At 45.1% G+C, this 25,079-nt stretch overlaps 1 protein-coding gene across 2 annotated transcripts in view; it reads left to right on the top strand.

Annotated features, from left to right (window-relative positions):
• GAK (cyclin G associated kinase) overlaps positions 1-21,067 on the top strand; it is a 181,754-nt gene extending 160,687 nt beyond the window's left edge. For both annotated transcript variants that reach the window (XM_073595786.1, XM_073595780.1), the window contains 4 exons: positions 2,243-2,443; positions 2,532-2,680; positions 6,666-6,842; positions 20,555-21,067. In XM_073595786.1, the coding sequence (XP_073451887.1) occupies positions 2,243-2,443; positions 2,532-2,680; positions 6,666-6,842; positions 20,555-20,656 (629 nt within the window). In that variant the 3' untranslated portion in view covers positions 20,657-21,067. The remainder of the gene's footprint in view (positions 1-2,242; positions 2,444-2,531; positions 2,681-6,665; positions 6,843-20,554) is intronic.
• The last annotated feature ends 4,012 nt before the right edge of the window (positions 21,068-25,079 follow it).

The following is a 25,079-nucleotide window of genomic DNA, read 5'->3' as shown; positions in this document are numbered from 1 at the left end:
CTGCATTATTTATAAGACCGGAACAAGTTACCACGTTTTAGATTAAAGCTGTACTTCAATTAGATATAAAAGACATAAATGAATGCAGCTTTGTAATCATTAAAGCTGAACTCCAGGCAAAATACTTATTTGATATTTAGTTAGAGCTTTGCATATCTTTCACACTTGTGTTTTTTTTTTTTTTTTTCAACCCCATTTCCTGTGAAGGCGACCCCCTTCCTTTCAGGACGACTGGTCACCTGACCAACCCATTGAGATTAAAACTAGAAAATGCTAACATCACCTTGTCTGCATAGACTGAGAGCAGCAGTATAGGCAGCTTCTCCCGGCCCAGCACCATCGCAAGCTTTATTACTCTGCCCTCAGCTGCTTCTCTACTAGTTTGTATCCTTAGAAGGGCTATCGTACTGCTTCATAGATGACAGGCAAGTTCTCTGCTCCCCTATCAGCACCCACAATGCAGCATCCACCTGCCACTCTGCTTGTTTCCCTGCCAGCTGCTCTGCCAAAGTCTGCAGTGTCCTTGCTTAGCAACTCAGGATGCTTACAGCTTCAAGTAGTGCAGCAGAATAACAGAGCTATGATACTGCATGCTGGAACAATAAGAGGAGAGCTGCATAAACAAACAGATCGTCAGATGGGGAGAAAACAAGCAAAGTGTTGACAAGGGAACCAGCTGTTCTTCAGATAGGTAGAGAAACAGTTCAGGGAAAAAAATAAGCTGAGTGCAGGGCCGGTACAATGATTTTTGTCTACATAGGCGAAGATGCATTTTGCTGCCTCCTTCACGTTGCGCACATAATGTAATGTGGCACAGCATGAAGGCCATCACACAGCATTGAAATTTGAGCTGTACTGAACCGCCACTAAATTGGGGGGTAGGGGGTATGTATTCCCCACTTCCCCTCACTAGCTACGGGCAGCTGGCAGGTGAAGCAAACTAAAATTTCCACACTGCACCCAGTAGGAGAGAGGACGCGCAGCAAGTATTAAGGCAAGGCAAGTATTTTAAATCATAAAGTATATTATGCAGGGCAATAAGACTAGGTTCACACATGGCCATTTTCATGTAATTTCCAGAGAACAGCCTCTGCAGAGAGCAGCCCCAGCAGAAACTGGCAGTGTGGGTGCAGTTCCACCGCAAGGTTAGAATGTTAACTCTTCCTGAAGTTTGGCTTTAAAATCATGCTGAGTTGTTACCCGGTCTAAGAGATTATTATAAAATTCAAGTCTTGCATAGCCCAGGAGTAATTTGTAGGCAAAAATGACTGTTAAAATATATATATATAAAAAAAAGAAAACCTGTAGAAATGAGCTGTCCCTCCAGCAGAAGGCACTCTGGAGACACAGCCTGGAATGAGGAATGTAGCTGAACATAAGAGAAATACACATCAGGACTGAGTCGAGCATGCCGTGCCACATTCTCCTGTTGGAGAAGGGTTCCAGGCACCCAGGACAGTGCCAGCCTGAGCCACACAGATTGCTGCAACGAGGAGCAGATTGGGGAGGGAGAAAAGCCTACCTCAAGGTTGAGCCCGAATACTATGCTGGTATTGAAGAAGCCGATCCACTGCTCCACTGTGTCTGGCCCAGCCCATCTCACTGGGAGAAACTCGCCCTCTCCAGGATCAGTCTGCCCAATTAACATGCCATCGCCCGCCTACTGTGACTGCTGTACCTGCTGGGAGTGATTACAAGGCTGGCGCTGTCTTCTCTTTCCTGTCAGCCTGTTCTGGTGGGTGACGAAGAACACCCCTTACCACCTTATTAGAGCAGCTGCCCCACCCCGGTTACTCTTTTCACTGTCTATGCACAGGCTTGGGAAGAAAACTGACCTGTAGGTGTAGCCAAACAGGAAAAGAGAGGAAATCCCTGTAAATTAAATTTGAATTTCTTGGGGACTCTCGGGTCACCAGAGTTAGTGTCCCCATTGGAAGATTTCCCCTCTATTACTTCTCTGGGGACAACTTAAAATGTGGGATTTTCTTTTACTTCACTTTTTCAATGATAATGGTAAACAGTACAAATGGAGGGAGTGAATCTCCTTTAACAAGGGCACAGACAGGAATTAAAAAAACAGACAGGTGTTGTAATCCCTCTCCAATCTATCCAAAACTGAAAAAAAAAAAGTTTTACCTTTTAGTTGTACTTTTAAGTGGGAGGTCTGACTTAGTAATACTACGTATACAAAATGTATTTTAACACTAGTAAATGTTAGTATAATTAATTTTCTTGTTATCAGGATCATCGTCCCAGTCTTCTTCACAATCCAGTGAAAAGTCTTTTCAAAAAAGCACCCCCAGACCGTCTCCAAAGCCTCAAACCACAAGTAACTCTTGGCAGTCCCAACCTAAAACTGGCATTAACATCAAACCTAACTACGGTGTAAATATCAGTGTTATTGGAGGCAGAGAAGAAAGGGGCATCAGGGCTCCAGGTTTTGGTAAGATACCTGCTGTTCAAAAGGGAGAGGAGGTTTAACACGTCTGCGCATATTTATAATTTATACATAATACTGTATTTCATTTCAGGGCCAAAACCAAAAGTTTCAGAAAGTGATTTTGGAGACCTGCTTTCTACCCAAGGGTTTTCAGCTAGAACTGACAAGAAGGGTCCCAGAACTATTGCTGAAATGAGGAGACAAGAATTGACACGAGAAATTGATCCACTGAAACTGAAAGTAGGCATAAAAAGTAGAACATTTTAAAGTGTGTTTTGTTTTTTGTTTTTTTTTTCTTCTTCTTCTTTTTAATCTTGAGGCTGCACTCACACCTGAACGTTTCAAAGTCGCGCGTTTTTACCGCGGTTTTGATCAGGTCATCAATGTAAAAGGCAGAAAAACGCCTGTAATCTGCCCCAAAGAAGCTCATGTTCTTATTTGCGTTTTTCAGGCGTTTTGCTTCAGGTGGCAAAACGCTCAGATGTGAACAGGCGCCATTGAACTGAATGGGATTTTGCTTGTTGGGCGTTTTTCAGATCCCCCGCAAAATCCGGATCCCCAGCCACTCGCTGGGGATTTGGATTATAAAAATACCTGCAGAACCAGCATTTTTTAAATACATGCCTTAAGGCGCCAGCTGCCAGGCTAGGGGGGGCGGTTGCGCCTGTGAAGACATCCCGGACAACTCTTTTTCCCAGCCTGCAGTGCCGCCCTAGCTGCAGCAGTGAGAAGATGAGGGGAGAGAGCCGGGACAAGGAGCAGCCGGCCGGAAGTGCTGTGCTGCATGATTGATGGAACCGGCCAAGCGGATAAGAGGGAAGCCCTGCATGTAACTACAGGCTTTCTGCGTTATCAACTCCCCCTCCTCCTGGACGGTCTGGGATCTGTTGCGGGAGGATGGGCAGCAGCAGTGCCGCTCTCCTGGAGGTGAAGCCATCGCCGCCACTGGCTCAGGTATAATGGAAGCACAGGCAGCATGCTCGGTGCTGTAGCCTGCACCCATCCACATGAAATAAAACCCTTTATTCTGCTGTCAAGATTATAGTGCATTGCACTGTGTACAGAGGGGGGGCAGATGTGTGTGGGGAGACAGGAACACATGTGCAGGGGGTACAGAGAGGAACTGATGTGTGTGGAGGGGGACAGATGTGCAGGGGGGTACAGAGAAACTGATTGTGTGGGGGAGGGGACAGATGTGCAGGGGGGGGGGTACAGAGAGGAACTGCGTGGGGGGGAGGCAACGACACACGTGCAGGGGGTACAGAGAGGAACCCATATGTGTGGGAGGGTGGGGAACAGATGTGCAGGGGGGTACAGAGAGGAATCAATGTGTGTTGGGGAGGGGGGGGGGGACAGATGTGCAGGGGGGTACAGAGAAACTGGTGTGTGTGGTGGGGGGGGGGGACAGATGTGTAAGGGGTTACAGAGAGGAACTGTGTGGGGGGGGACACGTGTGCAGGGGGGTACAAGAGAGGAACCAACGTGTGTTTGGGGGGACAGATGTGTAGGGGGGTACAGAGAGGAACTGATGTGTGTGTGTGGGGGACAGATGTGCAGGCGGTACAGAGAGGAACTGATGTGTGGAGGGCAGATGTGCGGGGGGGGTACAGAGAGGAACTGATGTGTGGGGGGCAGATGTGCAGGGGAGTACAGAGAGGAACGTGTGTGGGGGGGGGGACACGTGTGCAGGGGGGGGTACAGAGAGGAATCAATATGGGGGGGGAACAGATGTGCAGGGGGAACCGATGTGTGTGTGGGGGGGGGGGGGGATTTGAGGGGTACATAGGGGAACAGAGGTGCGGGGGGGGGGTGTGCACAGAGGGGAACATGTGTTCAGAGTGATACAGTGATGGGGTGATCTGAGGTGTGAAGGTGGAAGAATTGTGGTGATCTGAGACTTGAAAATACAGGGATTGGGGTGATTTGAGGTGTGGCGGTTCAAGTCCACCTTTGTAAAAAAAAAAAAAAAAAATGCAGATCTTTTTGCGGTTAAAAAAATGTGCATTTAATATTATTTTAACTAGGAGCCTGTAAAGTATTGTCAGTGTATCTGATCTGTCTGCTCGTACAGACAGGCAGTTACACTGCCTGTCTGTATACTGCCCTTGCCTGTGGACCACAGCTGCCGTGAGGAAGCGAGCCGGTGCCGCCACCATTTGTCTTCAGGCCGGGCCCAGATGTGCAGGTCCAGGCCTGTGGACTACGGCTGAAGAAATAGATGAAGAGGTGCCGCAAAAATCTCAGTGACTGGCGGAGCCAATTGGGGGGAAAATGAGGTTTCACCTAGGGTGTCAAAAATCCTTGCACCAGCCGTGATGTGATCACTGTGTGATTGGTTATTATGGTGGTCCGGCTAGCCACCAATCATTAGTGGGGACAGAAAGCTGTCCTCTACAGCTCGGGCTCTATGCTGGGAGCACACAGTGAGCTATCAATTTATTTACTTTATGTGTGTCAGATCAGTCCTACCTTGCTTTATCCTTGTTGACTGTATTGGCTTAGAACTTTGTTCCATACATTCACTCTTTCTTTCATTCATGTTCTATCATGTGGAAATGATAGTGACATCCAAGGCCTCCATTGCTCAGAAGGTCTGACGGCTGTGTGATCAGCTGGACCCTAGTACTTTAAGGTATGACATATTTTCAATCCCTATGTGGGATTGCTTTTGGATGTCTCAGTCTAATGCCCCGTACACACGGTCGGATTTTCCGATGGAAAATGTCCGATCGGAGCGTGTTGTCGGAAATTCCGACCGTGTGTGGGCTCCATCGGACATTTTCCATCGCATTTTCCGACACACAAAGTTGGAGAGCAGGAGATAAAATTTTCCGACAACAAAATCCGTTGTCGGAAATTCCGATCGTGTGTACACAAATCCGACGGACAAAGTGCCACGCATGCTCAGAATAAATAAAGAGATGAAAGCTATTGGCCACTGCCCCGTTTATAGTCCCGACGTACGTGTTTTACGTCACCATGTTCAGAACGATCGGATTTTCCGACAACTTTGTGTGACCGTGTGTATGCAAGACAAGTTTGAGCCAACATCCGTCGGAAAAAATCCTAGGATTTTGTTGTCGGAATGTCCGAACAAAGTCCGACCGTGTGTATGCCCTATAATTCTTACTCCAGCGAATGCTAAGGGAAAAAATGGATCTTTGTACTTGTCCTAAAATCTTTTTCTTTAGTAGTTCATAGGTAAACAGATCTCGCCCAGAATTACTTTTCATAGTGGTTAGGCCTATTTCCGGTGTTAGGTGTGTGGTTGCCTCAATCTACCTTTTGACTGCTGGTTACTCCTGAGGCCAGTTGCCTGTGCATGGGAGTTATGATCAGTAGCAGGGTCCAAGCCTGCTTTTAGTGTCCAACCTCCTAGTGGCAGGACATATAGAGCGGTCTGCTGTTTGCCACAATTAACGACTGAAGGGAAGGTTCTTGCAGGAAGTACAGAATCTCTTTATTTTTGACATTCACGTGGCAGTGATTGTTTAAAACCTCATACGTTGTTTTAAGAGCTGACATTGTCCTTTGCTAAAAGCGGATGAGCTCCAAAGGGTTTATGCCCAGCTACTAATGAACAGGAGAATGTTACATATGAATGACTGGCAAAGACTGTACAGTACATAGTGCCATGTACAACAGAAAAAACTAAGAATGCACAGAACCAGTTAAGAGACTAGTATCTGACCTAATTTAGAGTGCAAGAACGTTCACTTCTTTAACCTCAAACTTTCATATAGATGTTTTGACACTCCTAGTGTTTATTGAAATATTGCTTTTAGTTTGAAATAATACATACAGAAGAGTGCACCAGCCTGGTATAGTAATGTAAAGGATTTATCAAACAAATTAATTAATACCACTGACAACTGTAGGAGGTTTAAAGTGGGCAGTAGTAGGCTTTTGTTCATGGTAAGGCTGCTGGTGATGCTCGCTTCCCCCTTTTTTTTTTTTTTTTCTTTTGTGATCTTTATACTCTATGAACTGATTTCCATATGATAATAGCAGTGTTGGACTGTATAAGTACAATTCAAGCATCCACTGGCAACAACATTTACATGCAATTCACAAAACTTCTTAAAGAAATACTATAATTATTCTACTATGAGAAAAAATGTTTGAATTGAGTTTATGTGATGCATTTTGAGATTTGGAGGGAAAAGACCTGCCAAGTGATTTTTTTTGGCTGTGCAGAGATTAAAACCCTTATTTTACTTTGTAGATTTTAGACTGGATAGAAGGTAAAGAAAGGAATATAAGAGCTTTGATATCTACCCTTCACACTGTACTTTGGGAAGGAGAAACAAAGTGGAAGCCTGTCAACATGGCTGAGCTGGTAACCCCTGATCAAGTGAAAAAATATTATAGGAAAGCAGTGCTTGTGGTTCATCCTGATAAGGTAAGATCTTGGACTGTTATTACAAATGTAATTGAAAAGCTTTCTGCATCAAAATAATTTGTTCTGCTGCATCTTTTTTGGTAGCATCTTAATCCGGGAGTTGACCCTGTTTCCTAGTGGTGCCGCAGATTAATAATTTAAAAGAATGCACATGATTTGCCAGATTGCCATGACTTTTCTACACAGGTGAAATGTTACCAGATGAAACATTTTTAAAACAGTTTATACTTACCAATTCCATTACAGTGCCACTGATTTTCACTGTTGCAGAGCTAAGCTTACTGAAAAATCTGCATTCAACACACTTCTAGGTATGTCTGCTGTCTGGTCCCCCACTGGGTACTTTTGTTCCATCTGCCAACCACTATAGTCACTTCTGCGTCAGTTAGTGATCGGCAGCTGGTATTCAGATACTGTCGGGTTTTACTGCCACCTACAGGATGGTTGGACACTGGCAACCAAACAACCAAAAAAAAAAAATGTAGCCCAGCCTCAGGATAATCCCCTTCTCTAACCAGCATGCCTTAGTTTATAGTAATCAGTTTATAGTAGCAGTATGAACATAAAAAGGAGGTGTGGAACCAGTGATCCTCAATGAACTCGAAGAAAAGGATTTTTCTGTAAGTACTAAAATCCTTTTTCTCTCTCATTTATTGAGGAACACAGGAATTCAGATATTGTCTGTGTCACAGACCTAGCCGGGACAGAGGCTGTTGGAGAGGACTGTATGCAAGCCTGTTGCCTTTTGATTATGGGCCCTGGATTTTCAATGGATTCATTCTGTTGGGACACATCCTGTGAGGAGATGCTGGTGTCATCAACCTGTGTTTATATTAATTGAATGAGCTAATGACATTGTCCTCTATACAATGTAGGAGATGGGACGACTGCCATTGTGTTGATATAACTGTGTGAAGCTCGGTGACCACAAGTCTGGGCGAAAGGTCATGTCTCAGTCACCTAGGCTGTATAAAGGATTAGATAATTAGCTCATGTTAATTAGGTTACAGTTGTATTGTTAGAGGAGGTTCCAACAGCATATAAAGTCTTGTAATTTTGATTCTAAAAAAAAGTTAGTCCTGATGTACTCCAAGACTGGTGTTGTCTAGTTCTTGGGGGTTCCTATAGCCAGATCCATTGGACTTGTGTTCCAGAACTTAGGAAGCGGTATACAGACAGAAGCACTCAAGCGGAGTGAGGGACGTTCCGTGACATTGGTGGCAAGCAGCGGGAAAGCTTCCTGAAGTCTGGGACATCCAAACCTCCAACTGGATCCAAGATCAGCATAGCAGACTTCAGTCACCCCAGCGGAGATATGGACCTGCCATCAGAATTCCCGGGGCTGCTGCGGATCATCCTTTCAACATACACCAGGACTGTGTCTGAGGATGAATACCTGGAGCTCAGGCAGCAAATTCGGGTGGAGCTCTGGATTGCAGCCCTCCGTCTCGCTGGTATAAAACAGGGCAAGTGCTTTCCAACCCAAGAGCAAACGGGCCAGTGACCAACGGGCATTGCAGATGGCATTCCTGGGAGAGCAGCCCCAGGAGCAATGGGTGACTGAGTTGGACAGGTTGGTCCAGCAGGAGATAGAGCTGGACAATCGTTATCGGGCTCTGCAATGGCACGCAGAGGAGGGATATTTAGGGGAGACAACAGAATGCTCTCCGGAGGGATATGACTTTGGCGGCCCTGGATTGCTGTGGGAGAATCTTACAGATCTTTTTATGTTTGGCGATGAAGGGGAACCTGACCTTGAGGACCTGAGAGACTATAGAGAGTCTATGCTCGGTCTTGCAGGGGTCTCAGAGCTCAAACCTGATCTGGACCATTTGCTAAGGAAGGAACAGCATCTGGAAAGGGCATACAGGAAACTGCTAGAACAAGTTCAGCAGCATGCCAGAGAATCGGCAGTGGAAAATCCGGAGATTGCCGTCCCCAAACCTGAAGTGCTGACAACAGGGCAGAGCTCTGCTAACCTCTGCCCAGAAATGATAGCATCTTCTGGGTTCCATGGACAGGAGATGGTGAACCTCTATCCCCAGACATCAGTTGCAGAGACAGGGGATTTGATAGACTTTTCTGCTGAGGAAGAACAACCTGATGAGCCTCCAGCAGAAGAGCTGCTATCAGGGCCAAAGTTCACTGTGTTCTGCCCAGCACCAACAGTGGCTTCAGCCTTCCTGAGAGAAGAGGTAGTCGGCCTTTCTCCCACAACACTGACAGGGACATGTGATTTTCTGCCAGCAGCATCTATGGAGTTAAAACAAACTTCTCCAGCTGAAGATCTGGTAACTGAACAGAGGGTCCAAGACCTCTGTCCCACACTTTTACCAATTCCAGAGACTGGGGATTTAATAGACGTTTCTGTAGAGGAGGAACCACCTGGCAAACCCCCAGCAGAAGTGCTGGCAACCGGACAGAGGGTCCAAGACCTCTGCCCCACACCTACAGCAATTGTGGAGGCTCAGGCTGAGAAGATGGCAATCACTTCCCAGCAGCAGATACAGGGGGAGAAGGGAGAGGAGGTGTGTGTTGTCCCTCCCCAACAGTTGGCCAGGGTGTAGGAAGTGGGCTTTCCTCCCCAGCAAAGATCCGTGTACCTGGGAGACAGTACCATCGACATGTCGTCCCAGCAGCCAGATGAGGGAATGGAAAAGGAAGCAGCCGGCTCACCTCCCCAATGGCAGCTACACAGTTTGGGAGTGGAGGAAGCCAACCTCCTGCCCCAACAGTTAGCTGGAGCAGAGGATGCGGAGTCCCCAGCAGAAGTGCTGGCAACAGGGCAGAGTGCTACCAACCTCTGCCCAGCACCGGCAACAACTACAGAGTTCCAGGGAGGCGGAGCAGTCAGCCTCCCTCTCCAACAGTTAGCCGGAACAGATGGTGTGGGGTTTCCAGCAGAAGGGCTGGCAACAGGGCCGAGGACTGCTGGACTCTGCCCTTAACTAACAGAGGATGGATTTCCTGTGAAGGTGGATGGGACTTCAGTCTCCACCTGTATACCCCAGGGATGCTGGGCAGTGGGCCCCGATCCCCAACAGCATGACAGAGTGAGCCCAGACAACCCTGTCTTCTCTCCAGCGGCAGAAAGGATTCCAGGGACAAGAGCCAGTCCAGGCCTCTCCCCAGCGGCAGATATGTTCTCTGAGAGAGGCAGAGGTTGGCTGGGTGAGTAATACCCTGTTTGGAACAATTTGTTTGGGGTACTGTGTGGGTACAGGCAGTAGAGGACTGGAACTATGGACTAACTTCGGAGTCAACCCGTCTGGGGTCTCCTCCTGTGTTAGTCTCCTGCCAAAAGGGGAGAAATGTCACAGACCTAGCCGGGACAGAGGCTGTTGGAGAGGACTGTATGCAAGCCTGTTGCCTTTTGATTATGGGCCCTGGATTTTCAATGGATTCATTCTGTTGGGACACATCCTGTGAGGAGATGCTGGTGTCATCAACCTGTGTTTATGTTAATTGAATGAGCTAATGACATTGTCCTCTATACAATGTACGAGACGGGACGACTGCCATTGTGTTGATATAACTGTGTGAAGCTCGGTGACCACAAGTCTGGGCGAAAGGTCATGTCTCAGTCACCTAGGCTGTATAAAGGATTAGATAATTAGCTCATGTTAATTAGGTTATGTTTGTATTGTTAGAGTAATCTTCTCCTGTGTATATAAGACTGTATTCTGGTTCTGAATAAAGTCAGTTCTTGGTAGCAACAAGCAAGTGTCGCCTTGTGTTGTGCTCAGAGAGGTTGGGATATCTGTATACAGACTGGGAGGAAGTGGTATATGACGGAAGCACTCAAGTGGAGTGTGGGACGTTCCGTGACAGTCTGGACATCCAAACGTAGTCGGCAAAAATCGCTAACAGGCCCGACAAGAGAACTAGGAACTGTCTGCAGCCCAAGAGCTGTCTGAAGGACTAAGACCAAAATCTCAAGTGGATGAGGATGAGCCCCATAGCAGTAGGGAAACCTGCCAACATGACTAAAGAGGGCACAGAGAATTAAACTGATCTCAGGGCCCAGAGAAAGGTCATCGCCAGTGTGAAGGACTCCACATGCCTAAGAAAACTATTGACTTCCCAAATTCAGCAAAGCATCACTTTGTAAGGGGCAGGAATCTTTGCAGTAAAACTAAGAGCTTTTGCCTGATAGACAGAACAAGGGAAGGACTCCAAGGACGCTGCAGAAATGCCAAGGAAGGAGGACCCATCCCCAGTTGGACAGGTCCCATAAAGTTATCAAAACCTACTGGGGGAGATTTACTAAAACTGGTGCACACAGAATCTGGTGCAGCTCTGCATAGAAACCAATCCACTTCCAGGTTTTATTGTCAAAGCTTAATTGAACAAGCTGATGTTAGAAGCTAACTGGTTACTATGCAAAGTTGCACCAGATTTTGTGTGCACCAGTTTTAGTAAATCTCTCCCACTCTGTGAGATTACCGGCTTTCTGGCCATCCAGGGAGGCACAGTTTCCTCCAGCATTGTTCTCCGCCTGCCACACAGGATCTGAGGTGTACTCCTTTTAGCCCAAAGGCTGCCTGTTGAAAATAACCTCTTCTCAGTGTCTGTAAATATGAACTTCATCTTCTGCCCAATTTTTTATTTATTTTTTTCTTCACCTCTTGCCTAAGGCCCCTTGCACATAGGCGCTTCATTTGTCCGTTTTTCACTCGTCCATTGACAGATGAAAAATGGACAGCAATGCATTCCTATGGGCAAACAGATGATCATCCATTTTACATCTGCCTCTGTTCAGGTCCATTTTTTTAAACAGGAAAAAGTCTCCATCCTGTTCTGTTTTTAAGCTGACCTGAATGGAGGTAAACTCATGTAAATTAACAACCGTTTTTGCAGTGGTTGTTGCAGGGGACCCCAGAATAAGAGGGTTGGGCTGCTCTGTGCAAAACCATTGCACAGAGTTGGTAAGTATAATATGTTTAAAAAAAAAAAAAATCCAAAAGTTACAATCACCTTAAGGGTTTTGTGTAGGGAAGATTAGCATCTGAACCCAGAGAAGCTGAAGGCTAATAGACTGGAGGTAAATTAAGGCATTACAAATAAATTACAGTAGATGTTTACCAGTATTGTGCATTTATATTTAAAAATGCTACTGCTTTAATATAAAAAGATGTATATTAGATTGGCAATCAAAAAATAGATCCATGATCTGAAAATAGATCGACAAGTTGAGATCAGGATCTAAAAAATACATTGGCAATCTAAAAATGGATTGACTAGTTGAGACCAGGATCTAAAAATAGATTGGCCGATCTAAAAATCTTCGATCGGAGATCCAAAAATAGAGCATACAGCTCAGTACACCATTTACACATGTCAGTATATACAGTGCAACACACTAGTGTGTAAGTGCCTGAGAACTTATGACTGTGTTAAACCGTTGTGCACCTCACCCTTTGAACGTGTATATATGTATATGTATATATATATATATATATATATATATATAGTCCTGCCTGAAAATCTGCACAACAGTGTATTAGGTCTTTTTATACATTCTTTTTTTTTCTTTCTTTCCTTATGTAGCTGGTTACTTATATTTACCACTGCATACAGATATTCAAGAATAATTTGTTGTTTTAAAACTTTAACCAATTAAATAATCGTTATTTTGTTTGCACACATTTGCAAATATATGCTTAGGCCACAATGACCTTCATATAACCCTGAATGGCACTGACTGTTCTTAAAGCAGAACTTCACCCAGAATGGCACTGACTGTTCTTCTCCCCCTTTTCCTTGCCTGCAACCCTCTAGGACACATTACAGGTCCCAGAAGGCTGCGAGACCATTCACAAATTGCAGCTCGTGCATGTACATTGGACAGCTGGCTCTGACATGCAGAAAAATATTGTTAAAAAAGGCTTAATTCAAAAAAACACATTATGTTCATACACCTCAGTCTAGTTTTAAGCACTCACTCCGCCCTAAAGCATAAAGGCAAAAAGTTCCCCGGGGGGAGAGAAAAGAGGGGGCTACCTTAGTGACAGAGGTGCAGGGCACAGTATAAAAGGTATAAATACTTTATTGTAATACAAATAGTTTAAAAACATAAAGGGCGTGCAAACATTTATTCAGCTTGTCTGTTAGGACAGGCCAAATTCTTCAACAGCATGCAGGAACTATGTACAACATAAAACATATAACATAATACATAAAACATCGGGACGCCAGGTGAATTGGAACATGTGGCATTAACTCGGCTCAATCAGTTGTCTATTTGCAATGCAGTTGTCTATGTGGAGCAAACATGTACCAGCCCCCTGGAAGCTCGAGCCTAGAGGGAGGAAGGGGGGGGGGGATAAGAACCTGAGCAGGGGTAAAAGAAACCTGAGTATATGTATGGCACTGGCAGTGTGATCTATGATCCAAATTGAACAGCACAGTCAATAGCGGTACCTCCAGGTGTAGCAGAATGTGGTGGCTTACAACAGGATGTATACTGTGTGGCTGTTATGCTCTCTGTATAGAAATAAGCTGGTTTGGAGGCTTGGTTCATGATTGGTGCGCTTCTACAGCATGTGGAGCGATATGTCACACAATTAGTGAATTACTACCTTTAATAGCCATTCAAACCCCTTTGTGTCAACTTGTGAGCATGTTATCAGGCCAAAATCACCAGGGTATGTAAACTTTTGATCAGGGTCATTTGAGTAGTTTGTTGCCATTAGGATTTAAAAAGAGTAAACACAGTTGATTAATAATAAATGGCTTCAGCCAAACACTGACCATGAGTGAAAGAAAAGTTTTTGTGTTATTCATATTCTCTGAAAAATGGCCAAGAAATCATAAATTCTGCCAGGGTATGTAAACTTATGAGCACAACTGTAAAACCGTACAATACAAACAAAAACAGATGCAGGAAAATCCAGCCCCCATAGAATATCCCCCCTCCCATCCCCTGCCCCTCTTCTTGAGATTATAGACCGCCACCTCGCAACATTCCAAAACAGAGCATACAGTGCACAGATGTTCAGGAGAGTAATATAGAAAACTATTTGGATCCCATACTGGCTATCGGAGGTCTTTAGAGTAGTCCATGCATACAAAAAAAAAAAAAAACTGTAGCCTGAGGGCCAATTACCTGCTTAAGGCTGGGTTCACCTATATGTGGGGCTGGTTTCAGTGCAGAGTCCAGTTTTCATTCAGTGATTCATGCGCAAATTTGACACTTAAATCACACCTGAACTGGACTGAAAAAGGCACAGGACCCCTTTTTACTATGCACCGCAACCGGCCTGCATATGTGAACTGGCTCCTTTGAAAGCCAACTCCACCCTTATCGCACCCAGCCCCATCAGATACCCATGTGGGACTAACCATTCGTCTCCAATGTAGAGGTCCAGCTGCCCACCGTAAACATGCCGGCGCAGGGTGTCCTTTTATTAAACGTCTGCATCTACAGTATTTGTTGTTGTGTTTTTGTTTTGTTTTTTTTTTTTTTTTTTTTTGTTTTTTTTAAACCGGGGCGAAGAACCACTCTAAGAACCTTTTTATTGTGACAAAAAAAGATATCTGGACAACGATATACTTTCTGGTGTGCTATGTCTTTTTTTTACCCACACAAGGTGGATATACAGAGGACCTTGGAAAAGGGTATCCCCTGTGCACCATAAATCTGTCTCAATGCAAATTTATCCTATTAAACCTGGTACCTATAGTGTTTAATATGAGTTTGTTGAGTTTCATTTTATTTTTTTTTTAATTTTCTTCTCTTCTTTCTCCTTTTCCTACTCTGTATCCCTCTCTTCCCGCTCTCCCTTCCTGGCTTCTTAACATTCTCCTCACAGTCTTATGCCTGAGTATTTTGACCCAGCCAGTTGTTCGGGGCGACGACCCTGCTTTGTGCACATATTGTTCAATCTTTAAAACATTGTTCATTATACTGCCATGCATGCACCCACCTTTTTCTTTATTGTACATCACAGGACACAGAGCACCATAGTAATTACTATGTGGGTTATAGACCACCTTCAGGTGATGGACACTGGCACACCCTAAACAGGAAGTTGCCTCCCTATATAACCCCTCCCATATAACACCTCAGTTTTTTCGCCAGTGTCTGAGGTGTTGGTCACGAGTGAAGATGTGCTCTGAGGAGCTCCAGGAGGGATCCTTGCTGGATTAAAATAGCCTCCATAGACCAAATCCATCCAAAGTGCCATTGAGGCCAAAGTGGCTGGCACCTGGGCCTTGTATCCCAAGCACGAGGTTTTGCCTGTAACGCCTCTCTTCACAGGGCTGGACCCCGGGACCCAGGGCTTTGGCCATGCTACATTACCTAAAGTTTTTCCTGGCGGGGTGCTTTTACAGGTCCAAGGGAGTGGAACCCCGATAAAAAGGGACCCGGTCCTTGAAGGTTTGCTAAACACAGCCCACTGTGATAGGTGAAGTTTGGATCTGTCTGACTTCAGCAGTATCCTGTGGCAAAGATAAGGTAGGGTAAGAAGCCTAGCAACTGAAAAAGTCCACCTATGATTTTTCTTCCTTAAGGGAAAAATGTTGTCATGCCTTAAATCCTCCACTAGAGGGAGTATATGCACATATTTTATCTGTTGTCTTTACTTCAGCTCAGTGTCAGTCCATGTGTGGCAGCAGCAGCTTGCACAGTGGGGATTTCTCTTGCAGGTAAGAGATCTGCCACTCCCCCCGCCCCCCCCCTCGTGTTGGGTCTGCGGGACCCGAAGGCCGCCTGTGTGCGCGCAGGAACATTTGAAAATTCAAATGAAAGGGGGGCGGGTTGTACGGAGGAAGCGGGGCCTAGGCGCAGCATAGAGAGGAGATATTACTTGGAGCTGTTTCTCTGCTGTGCAGCAAGGAGAAAGCAAGCTGGCTAGACTCGGGACACAGGAGCGGTGGGGCATGTAAGGGTGCAAAAACAGGCATTCCTAATATGGAAGGACATTTTTTCCCAGCACTAGACTGAACTTGTGTAGCGGCATTATTCTGTCAGACTATTGTTCAGCGATTTGTGCATTTAAATAGTTCCTCTGCTCTTTGTGCTTAGGACTTTGCCAAAAAAGACACCACAAAAACCTCATAAAAGGTACCAAAGATTTCACTCCCAGGCGCTGGGAACTCCAGTCGTACCTCCACACTGCATCTCGCCTGAAATACCATTTGGGGCAAGTCACGGTGAGTCATTGGAACAAATTGGTGGGGCAGCTGCTTCTCACATCTCAGCCCCTGTATCCCTGTATACGTGACTAAAGATGCCTTTTCCTCCGCCCCGTAGGGCCTAAAGGGAAGATTAGCGGCTTTAATCGCATCCCCCATCCAAATAGATAGGAAGCGTGTTAATCCCCCTCCCGCACCTTAGACTATTTGCAAGGAGATTGGTGGGTAGAGGATGAGGTGTTACCCTCAGGCGATCAGGAGGAAAGACAAACCGATTACTCCTCTGCGAAGGAAACAACGGTAGATGAACCCTTTTCAGCCTCGCAATCTGAGAAATTGCTGGTTCATTCCACTTTCAGCTGACTCCATTAGGGGTAGCATGAAAGTTTGGTTTCTTCCTTGGGTTCCTTAAAACCCTCACAGCCTTTGCACGCGTTTTTAAGCATTTTCTCCCTCCAAATAGATTCTCAGTTCTCTATCCCATGAAGGAGAAATTCACCAAAAAAATGGATTATACCAGCAGTTGACGCTGCGATTTTCAGTGTGAATAAAAGTTTAACTTGTCAGTAGACAATGCACAAATGCTTAAGGATCCAACAGATAAAAGGTTGGAAATTCCTGTTAAAATCCTCTTTGTCTTTAGCAGGTGCGGTTACTCAGTCCGCAGTCACTGCAATAGGCATCTGTCAATCCCTAAAGGATCAGTTTAGACAGGCCCTTAAAGAGGTTCCTGCACAATAAGCCCGGGACTTGGCCGAACTACCAAGAAGAGCATTATGTTTGCCATAGACGCCGTTAAAGATTCTATTCTCCAGGCATCCCGCCTTTCGCTTGTGCTAGTACACATGCGTAGAATCCTGTGGTTAAACCGGAGCACCATGCAAAAAGCTCCTGACTGCTTTTTCTTTCATGGGGATTGGCTATTTGGGGGATGATTTGGACAAATACATCCAAATGATTTTCAGTGGGAAAGTACTCTTTTACCAGAATACACGCCCTTCATTTAAGCAGACTTTCTCCTATGCCAGGGACATCCGCCTCTAGGCAGTGGCCACGGCCTCCGCCGTCAGACTCTAGAGGAAAACCTCAGGGTCAGGCCCAGGCACAAAAGAAATCCTGGGGGCGGAAACCTGCAAAACAGAATTCTAAAGCCTCATTATGAAGTGACCCCCCCCCCCCCTCCAGAGTGGGGGGAAGACTTCTGCAGTACTCAGAAATCTGGCAAGAGGAAATTCTGGACAGATGGGACATCTCCACCGTGTCTCTAGGGTACAAACTAGAATTTCAGGAGTTTTCACCGTCTCGTTTTTTCTGAGGTCAAATGTTCCCAAAGTTCCAGGGAAAAGCATACAAATTTCCACAGAAGAGCAAGGTTTGGGGTTTTAGTCAAACCTCTTTACGGTACCAAAACTGAATGGAGATGTCAGACCCATTCTAGATCTAAAGAATCTAAATCAGTTCCCGCAGTTCCTGAAGATCCACTCCTTTTGCATGGAATTGATCAGGTCAGTGGTTTCTATCCTACAAGAAGGAGAACTTCTGGTGTCTATCGACATCAGGGATGCATATTTGCTTGTCCCTATATTTCCCTCTCACCAAGGGTTTCTGCGGTTCAAGGTAGAACAGCAGCATTTTCAGTCTGTAGCCTTGCCCTTCGGGCTAGGTACAGCACCCCGGGTGTTTACAAGAGTTCTGGCCCCACCTCTAGCCAGGTTAAGGGCATAACAGTCTTGGTGTACCTAGACGATCTATTGCTAATAGACCAGTCGGTGGCTCGTTTGGAGCAAAGCGTGCGCGTTACAATTAAATACCTGAAAAATCTGGGTTAAATTCTCAAACTAGAGAAGTCTTCCTTAAAACCGCTGAATAGGCTGGAGTACTTGGGTCTGATCATAGACACAGCCCAGAAAAAGGTGTTATTGCCTCAGGCAAAGATCAACGCCATAAGAGAGCTGGTGCAGATGGTCAGGTCAAAAAGAGATCCCTCCATTCGCCTTTGCATAAGGTTGTTAGGAAAGATGGTGGCTTTATTCGAAGCGGTTCCCTATGCCCAGTTCCATTCGAGACTTTTACAAAAAGTATCCTGTCTGCTTAGAACTAAACGGTTCAAGCTCTAGATTTGCCAATGCCGCTGTCCCCAAAGGTGTTCCAGAGCCTCAGTTGGTGCTCGGTATCCGGGAATCTGCAGAAGGGAAAAACCTTTATACCAGTTACCTGGAAAGTGGTATTGACAGATGCCAACCTTTTTAGGTTGGGGAGCAGTACTGGAAAAGACAACTGTCCAGGGACAGTGGTCCAGAACCGAAAAAGCCTTGCCCATCAATATCCTAGAGATTCGGGCAGCGCATCTGGCTCTAAAGCCCTGAACATTCAGGTTACGGGATTGTCCTGTCAGGATCCAATCCGACAATGCCACAGCTGTGGCCTACATCAATCGCCAAGGGTCACGCAGTTCTGAGAGTGGTGGACCATATTCTAGCTTGCCTATCGGCAATAAAGAATTGTCAGGCAGACTACATGAGTCGCCAGCAGTTGTTCACAGGGGAATTGTCTCTTCACCCCAAAATCTTTCTGGCTATATGCCAAAGATGGGGGATCCCGGACTTAGGTCTTTTGGCGTCCAGGTTCAACATGTAGTTGGTCAACTTTATGTCAAGGACAAGTGATCCACTCGCATGCAAGACAGATGCGTGGTGACCCCATTGTGTCAGTTTTCACTGTTGGGCTTTTCTCCCCTATTCAGTTGCTGCCACTGCTTCTTTGCAGGATCAAGCTGGAAAGAAAGCCGGTAATTCTTGTAGCCTCAGCATGGCCTAGAAGGTCCTGGTATGCAGAAATAGTAAAGTTGGCGGTGGAGGATCCATGGTCCCTTCCACTACAGCCAGACCTACTCTCACAGGGGCTGATATTCCATCCTATCTTACAAACTCTAAGTTTGACGGTTTGGCTATTTGAAGCCCACATTCTGAAGGGACGTAGTCTCTCAGAGTCAGTTATTTCTACCTTCATTAATGAAGCCAGCTTCCAGAGTCATATATCATAGACTCTGGAGGGCTTATGTTTCCTGGTGTGAATCAAAGGGTTGGCACCCTCGGAAATCTAACATAGGTAGAATTCTTGTTTTTTTCCTACAAGTACAAATGAAGCTGACCTTGGGTACTATTAAGGGGCAAGTCTGGGCTTTATCGGTCTTCTTTCAAAGACCGCTTGCTTCGCATTCTTTGGTCCAGGGTTTTTATACGGCTTATTCCGCCATTTAGACCACAATTGAACCCTTGGGACTTGAACTTAGTTTTTTGTCGGTATTGCAAAAACAGTCCTTTGAACCATAACAGCTTACTCCCTTGGTCCTTCTGACAAGGGAAATAGTGTTTCGGGTTGCTATACCTTCTGCAAAAGGGTATCAGAGTTGGCTGCTCTTTCCTGTAAAGAAGCCATATTTAATTTTTAAAGGTGGTTTTAGGTTTTCACCTAAACCAAGATATTGTCCTACCATCGTTTTTTTCCAAAACCAGGTTCTAGGGTAGAGAACTCACTACATTGTCTTAATGTAGTGAGAAGGTCAAGGTCTATTTAATGACGACTGCTCAGGTCTCAAAGACTGATGTTTTATTATGCTGCCAGAGGGTCCTAGGAAGGGACAGGCAGCATCGAAATCCGCTCTTGCTAAGTGGATTCGACAAGTTATAATTCAGGCCTAAAGGTAAAATGTCACCTTTTCATGTCAAAGTGCACTCTACTAGAGCGGTTAGTGCTTCTGGGGCAGTGCATCACAAGCCTCCATGGCTCAGATCTGCAAGGCCGCAACTTGGTCTGCAGTCCATACATTCACCAGATTTTATCAAGTGGATGTAAAAAAGGGCATGAGGATATCGCCTTTGGGCGTAGTGTGCTGCAGGCAGCAGTATAAGTCCTCAAGTCTGTTGGCGCCAAACGGGTTGTGTCTCCCTCCCCTCAAATAGCATTGCTATGGGACGTCCCACATAGTAATTACTATGGTGCTCTTTGTCCCGTGATGTACGATAAAGAAAATCGAATTTTTATAACAACTTACTTGTAAAATCCTTTTCTTGGAGTACATCATGGGACACAGAGGTCCCGCCCCTCTTCTTCTGCGGTATATGTATATTGCTTTGCTACAAAAACTGAGGTGTTTCCAGTATGGGAGGGGTTATATAGGGAGGCAACTTCCTGTTTAGGGTGTGCCAGTGTCCATCACCTGAAGGTGGTCTATAACCCACATAGTAACTACTATGGGACTGATGTGAATGCATAATATATATGTAAATTGATGGTGCTATATAAGTACGTGAAATAAATTAATGAATGTAATTTATACATGGCCCCCTGCGTGGGTGACCCCTGCATTCTATTTCCCCTGAGTTTTTAATAAAAATTATTCTACCAGAAAAGTTTTAATATTCCGTGCACTATTCAGAGCTTAAAAATTATACAGAGAAAACAACCATGATGTGATTTAAAAACTGCAGTAATGTAGCTTGTCATTCCTTTAGTAACAAAACAGATACATTGTTTTGTATTTATTCACATTATTTGTTATTTCTTTTTAGGCCACTGGAAAACCCTATGAACATTATGCTAAAATGATTTTCATGGAATTAAAGGATGCCTGGTCAGAATTTGAAAATCAAGGATCACGAGCTCTTTTTTAAACTACGGACTTCAGAGTGGAAACTGCTTTGTTTTAGTCTCTTCTATTATGGTTTTAAACTGTTCTTCTAAATACAGCATAATTGTACATAGGAGTGTAGAATTAGGAGAGCCACAAAGTTAATTATTTTTGTTGACATGCACCTTTCTCTGTCATGTAAGTGCATTCCATGGACATCATGTGTTTAGGGCATTATCCATACTGTCAATGAGACCAAACCAGTGGACTTGCCTGGTGGTGAGTAGTAACAATACTGTTTACAATCAAAACAAGGAACTCAAGCAAATTTATTGATGGATTTACTTCACACATTTGTTTTTCTAAGATTTACCAGATGTAAATGTTTCAGTCCCAGTAAATATGTAATCATTACTGTTGCATTGTGTACATAATTAAAACACTTTTTCTCCAAGTATTGTTTTGTTCTATATGTTATACAGAAAAATGAGAGAGATTTTTGTTTAACACCTTCCTTCTCAGCCTATAGCAAAATGACAGCCAGGCGGGAGCACTGTTGTTCTGGGAGGGCGTCATATGGCATCCTCCAAGAACGTGCTTCTCGCAGGGCCGCGCAGCCTGTCACTAGCTGTGTCCACCAGACACAGCCAATGACTGATCACTGTACCGGCCCACTGCCAGTACCATGTGATGGCTGTGACCAATCACAGCAGATCACATGCCAGTTGTAAACAATGGATGGCTTCCTTTCATGCCATCCATTGTATACAATTGTGTTGCTAGCTGTGATTGGTCACAGTGATCACATGGTACAGACAGGGCCAATCACAGCCCATCTGTACCATGTGATCTTAGCTGTGGACAATCACAGCTAATCACAACAGAAGACACTGAATGAACCAGATTCGAGAAAAAACTGTTACATATACCAATGAAGAAAAAGGCCTAGTGCACAAGGCACAGCATAACCCCTCAGGATTGTGAAGACAGACCAGGAAAGTATTTAAAAATTAATAAATTTTATTGAGAAACTAATTATCAATAGAAACATTAAAATCAAAAAATTGTATACATAGTAGTAATTGCCCTCTTAATTAATGAGGAGTTGATACACGCAGCTGTTATGGATGATGCCTGACATGTTTCAGACTCAAATGTCCTTCTTCATAGGCTTTTTGTCATCAAGAGCATACATGTTATGGCTGAGCTGTTTACTACCCAGGACAGAGGGCGACGGCAGTGTGGAAAATGCCTGTACAGGTGTTGACCTGCGGTGCAAAACTAAGGATATGTGCAGGTGTTGACTTGCGGTGCAAAACTAAGGATATGTGGCTGAGATAGTACCACACTGCTGGTGCTTGCTGCTGGGACCCACTGACCTACACATACTCTCAGATGTGACAGGAAGCTACAAGTCTTATTTTGTTTTTGCTAGCCTACCATATACTTAGTGGAGCAGTTACTCCTATCAGTGGGAGTTCTTGCAACCATTGTGGGTCTGTCCAGCTCTTGGCTTTCCTCACCTTGGCTTACCATCTCAGCCACATATCCTTAGTTTTGGTCATCGGTACATCAGGACTGATCAATTTTCAGATATATACCATAGTTTGTATAACTTTGCTACAAACAAAATAATATACACTGATTTGGGTTATTTTCACCAAAGAAATGTAGCAAAATACATTTTGGCCTACATTTATGAAGAACAATTCGTTTGCAAAGGTTTATAACAGAAATAAAGATAAACTCGTTTGAGGTTTTTTTGTTTTTTAAATTGTATTTTTTTTTTTCATTTAGCATGAAATTAAAATAACCCAGTGGTGATTAAATACCACCAAAGGAAAGCTCTAGTTGTATGAACAAAATAGTAAAAATGTAGTTTGGGTACCGTGTTGCATGACCGCGCAATTGTCATTCAAAGTGCGTCCACACTTAAAGGGAGAAAGGGAATAAGTGCCCAGTATTGAAGTGGTTAAGGATGAATTCTAGGAATTAAAACATTTTTGGGCACAGCCCCACTGCATGGGTTAGCTGCTCGTTTTTGTCTAGGGGTGAGGGAGAACAGAGATATATTTACCTAATATGCCTATCCTCCAAGCTGGTGAAGCAGTTATATTTTCATCAACCTTATATTAACCAAAATTTGTGCTTTTATCTAGAAACTAAAGGCGAAGTTCACCTTTTTTTTTTCCTTCTAAATTCCAGCTCCCCTATGTACCAATATACCATTAATGTACCTCTTTTGCAGAAAAGAAAAAGCTTTTTATTTGTCCTACACCAGGCATTACCTCAGCCTCAGTATCCTGGTGAAAACTCATCCATTGGCCAACTTGAATTTGGTATTCAGGACCAAAGAACCAGTAGAAGGGCTGGTTCTTCCTTACACCGTTCTTATACACCCAAAATGAAGATATTGTGCTTTTTGGTGCCATTAATTGTTAATGGCACCCCAAACACAGAATCAAACACACGTTTTGCCATGTGAAGAAACAAGCAGCAAACGCAGCAAACCGCACAGTAAAAAAAAATGTTCAAACTGCAACACGCCAAAATGTTCCATGAGCCATTTTTCCACGTATAGGGCAGTGCATTGAAATCAATGGGCTGCCCTATGCGTGTTGTGGAAAAGAATGAGCCAAAAATATGCACCCCCACTGCGCTAGGTGTGAATGGGGCCTGAATGTGAAATTGGTGTGTTTATAAAAGAACAATAAGGCTCCATTCACATCTACGCTTTTTCAAACGCATGGCAAACTGCACAGAAAACGCATGCTTTGCTGTGCATTTCAGAAATGTGTGCTGCAAATGTGCATCATGTTTGCATGGTCATTAAATGTTAATGGCACCCCAAGTGTGGGTAGCAGGCAAATGCACCAAAGGGCGCAGTAAAAAACACATCACGCTCCGCTCCAAAAAAAAGTTTTGAAGTTTCTTTGGGGTGCTTGTTGCTTGTAGGGCAGCCCATTCAAGTGAATGGGCTGACCTATTCATGACTATCAGAAACGCTTCAAAACGTCACCCCAAAAAAGTGTGTGGGAACGTGAGTTCCTGCTATGCCAAGATGTGAACGGGGCCTGACAGCTGACTACCTCCATCTAGGGTGACCACATTTTGCCAAGGACCGGGGGGGGTTGTGGTGTTGAATGTAGTCTCGGGGTTGATGGGTAGACCACCCTCCCACTACGTACTGACCCCCCTCCCTTAGTGTACGTACCCCCCTCTCCACTAGGTACAAAACCCCCTCCCTCAGTACTTACCCCCCTCTCCACTAAGTATAGACCCCCCTCCCTCAGTACGTACCCCCCCTCTCCACTAAGTATAGACCTCCCTCAGTATGTACTCCCCTTAATATAGACCCCCCCAGTACGTACAGACCCCCCTCAGTATAGACCCCCCCCCCCACTACAGACCCCTCTCCCTCAGTACAGACCCCCCCCCAGTACTGACCCCCTCCTCTTCCACTTGTGCTAGTAGAGAGGTGGAGGTTGAAAATGTGCTGGGGGGGCGGTTTTTACCTTTTTCCTGATCACTGTCCTCAGTCCATCTAGAGACATAAAATAATATAAGCTTAACAACAGACCTCAGATCAGTGTCCCTCCTCCGGCTCCTGTGTACATGTAAACAGCCGAGGAGGGGGAGGTGGCTTCGACCCGCTCTGTGGTATCAGGCAGGGATACAGCCAGGGGCAGAGCCACGGAGATCCTAACCCAGACTGCAGTGCAGGTGTTCTGTTCGGCATGGTGGAGACTGGAAAGTGTTAGGCGCGGAGGAGGAGAAAGTTAACTTCTCCACTTTGCATGCTGGACAGAGTTGCGGCTGTGAGGTCACTGGTTGCTAGGCAACCAGTGGCCAGAGTCTCAGGTCTCAGGTGGAGCAGAGCGAGTGCCAGCGCTATGGCGGGACAGACCTGCTAATTGCAGGATTGTCTCGGGCAATCCGGGACATGTGGGAACCCTACCTCCATCCACTCTGTCCTATGTACTTCTATAAAAAAAAAAAAAAGGCCATACACTATGCATACCACCCAATCATCTCTGATTTGCCAGGACAATCCTGCAAATTGGACCCTGTCCCTGAGTCCCGGAATGCCCAGAATTTAAGATCTCCACTGGCTTAAGCCAATGCTGCACCATGCAGGTGTAGTTTTTTTTGTTGTAATTGATCTGACTGTATGTTTGTTTATACCTTCGCTTGTTCGCGTGGTCACAGCATATTTTGCATGGTTTTGTATGTGGCTCAGATCGCCACAGCAAAACCAGGTACATCACGGGGGGAGGGTTATCACGCTTTATGTGATAATGATAAAGCCCCTCCTATTCATTAAATTGTCAAAAAGGGGCGGAGCATGGATGACCTTAAAATGATGCCCCCCCCCCCTGAAAAAAGTTCTGCGAATGCCCATGGCTCCGGTCACCAATTCTGATGAACATGACGGAACATGCGGCTGCGTCCTGCACCCCTGCTCC

The sequence above is a fragment of the Aquarana catesbeiana genome, linkage group LG01 (assembly GCF_042186555.1).
Source record: "Aquarana catesbeiana isolate 2022-GZ linkage group LG01, ASM4218655v1, whole genome shotgun sequence".
Lineage (NCBI taxonomy): Eukaryota > Metazoa > Chordata > Amphibia > Anura > Ranidae > Aquarana > Aquarana catesbeiana.
The sequence above is the reverse complement of the archived record's forward strand: the minus strand, read 5'-3'. Positions and strand labels throughout refer to the sequence as shown.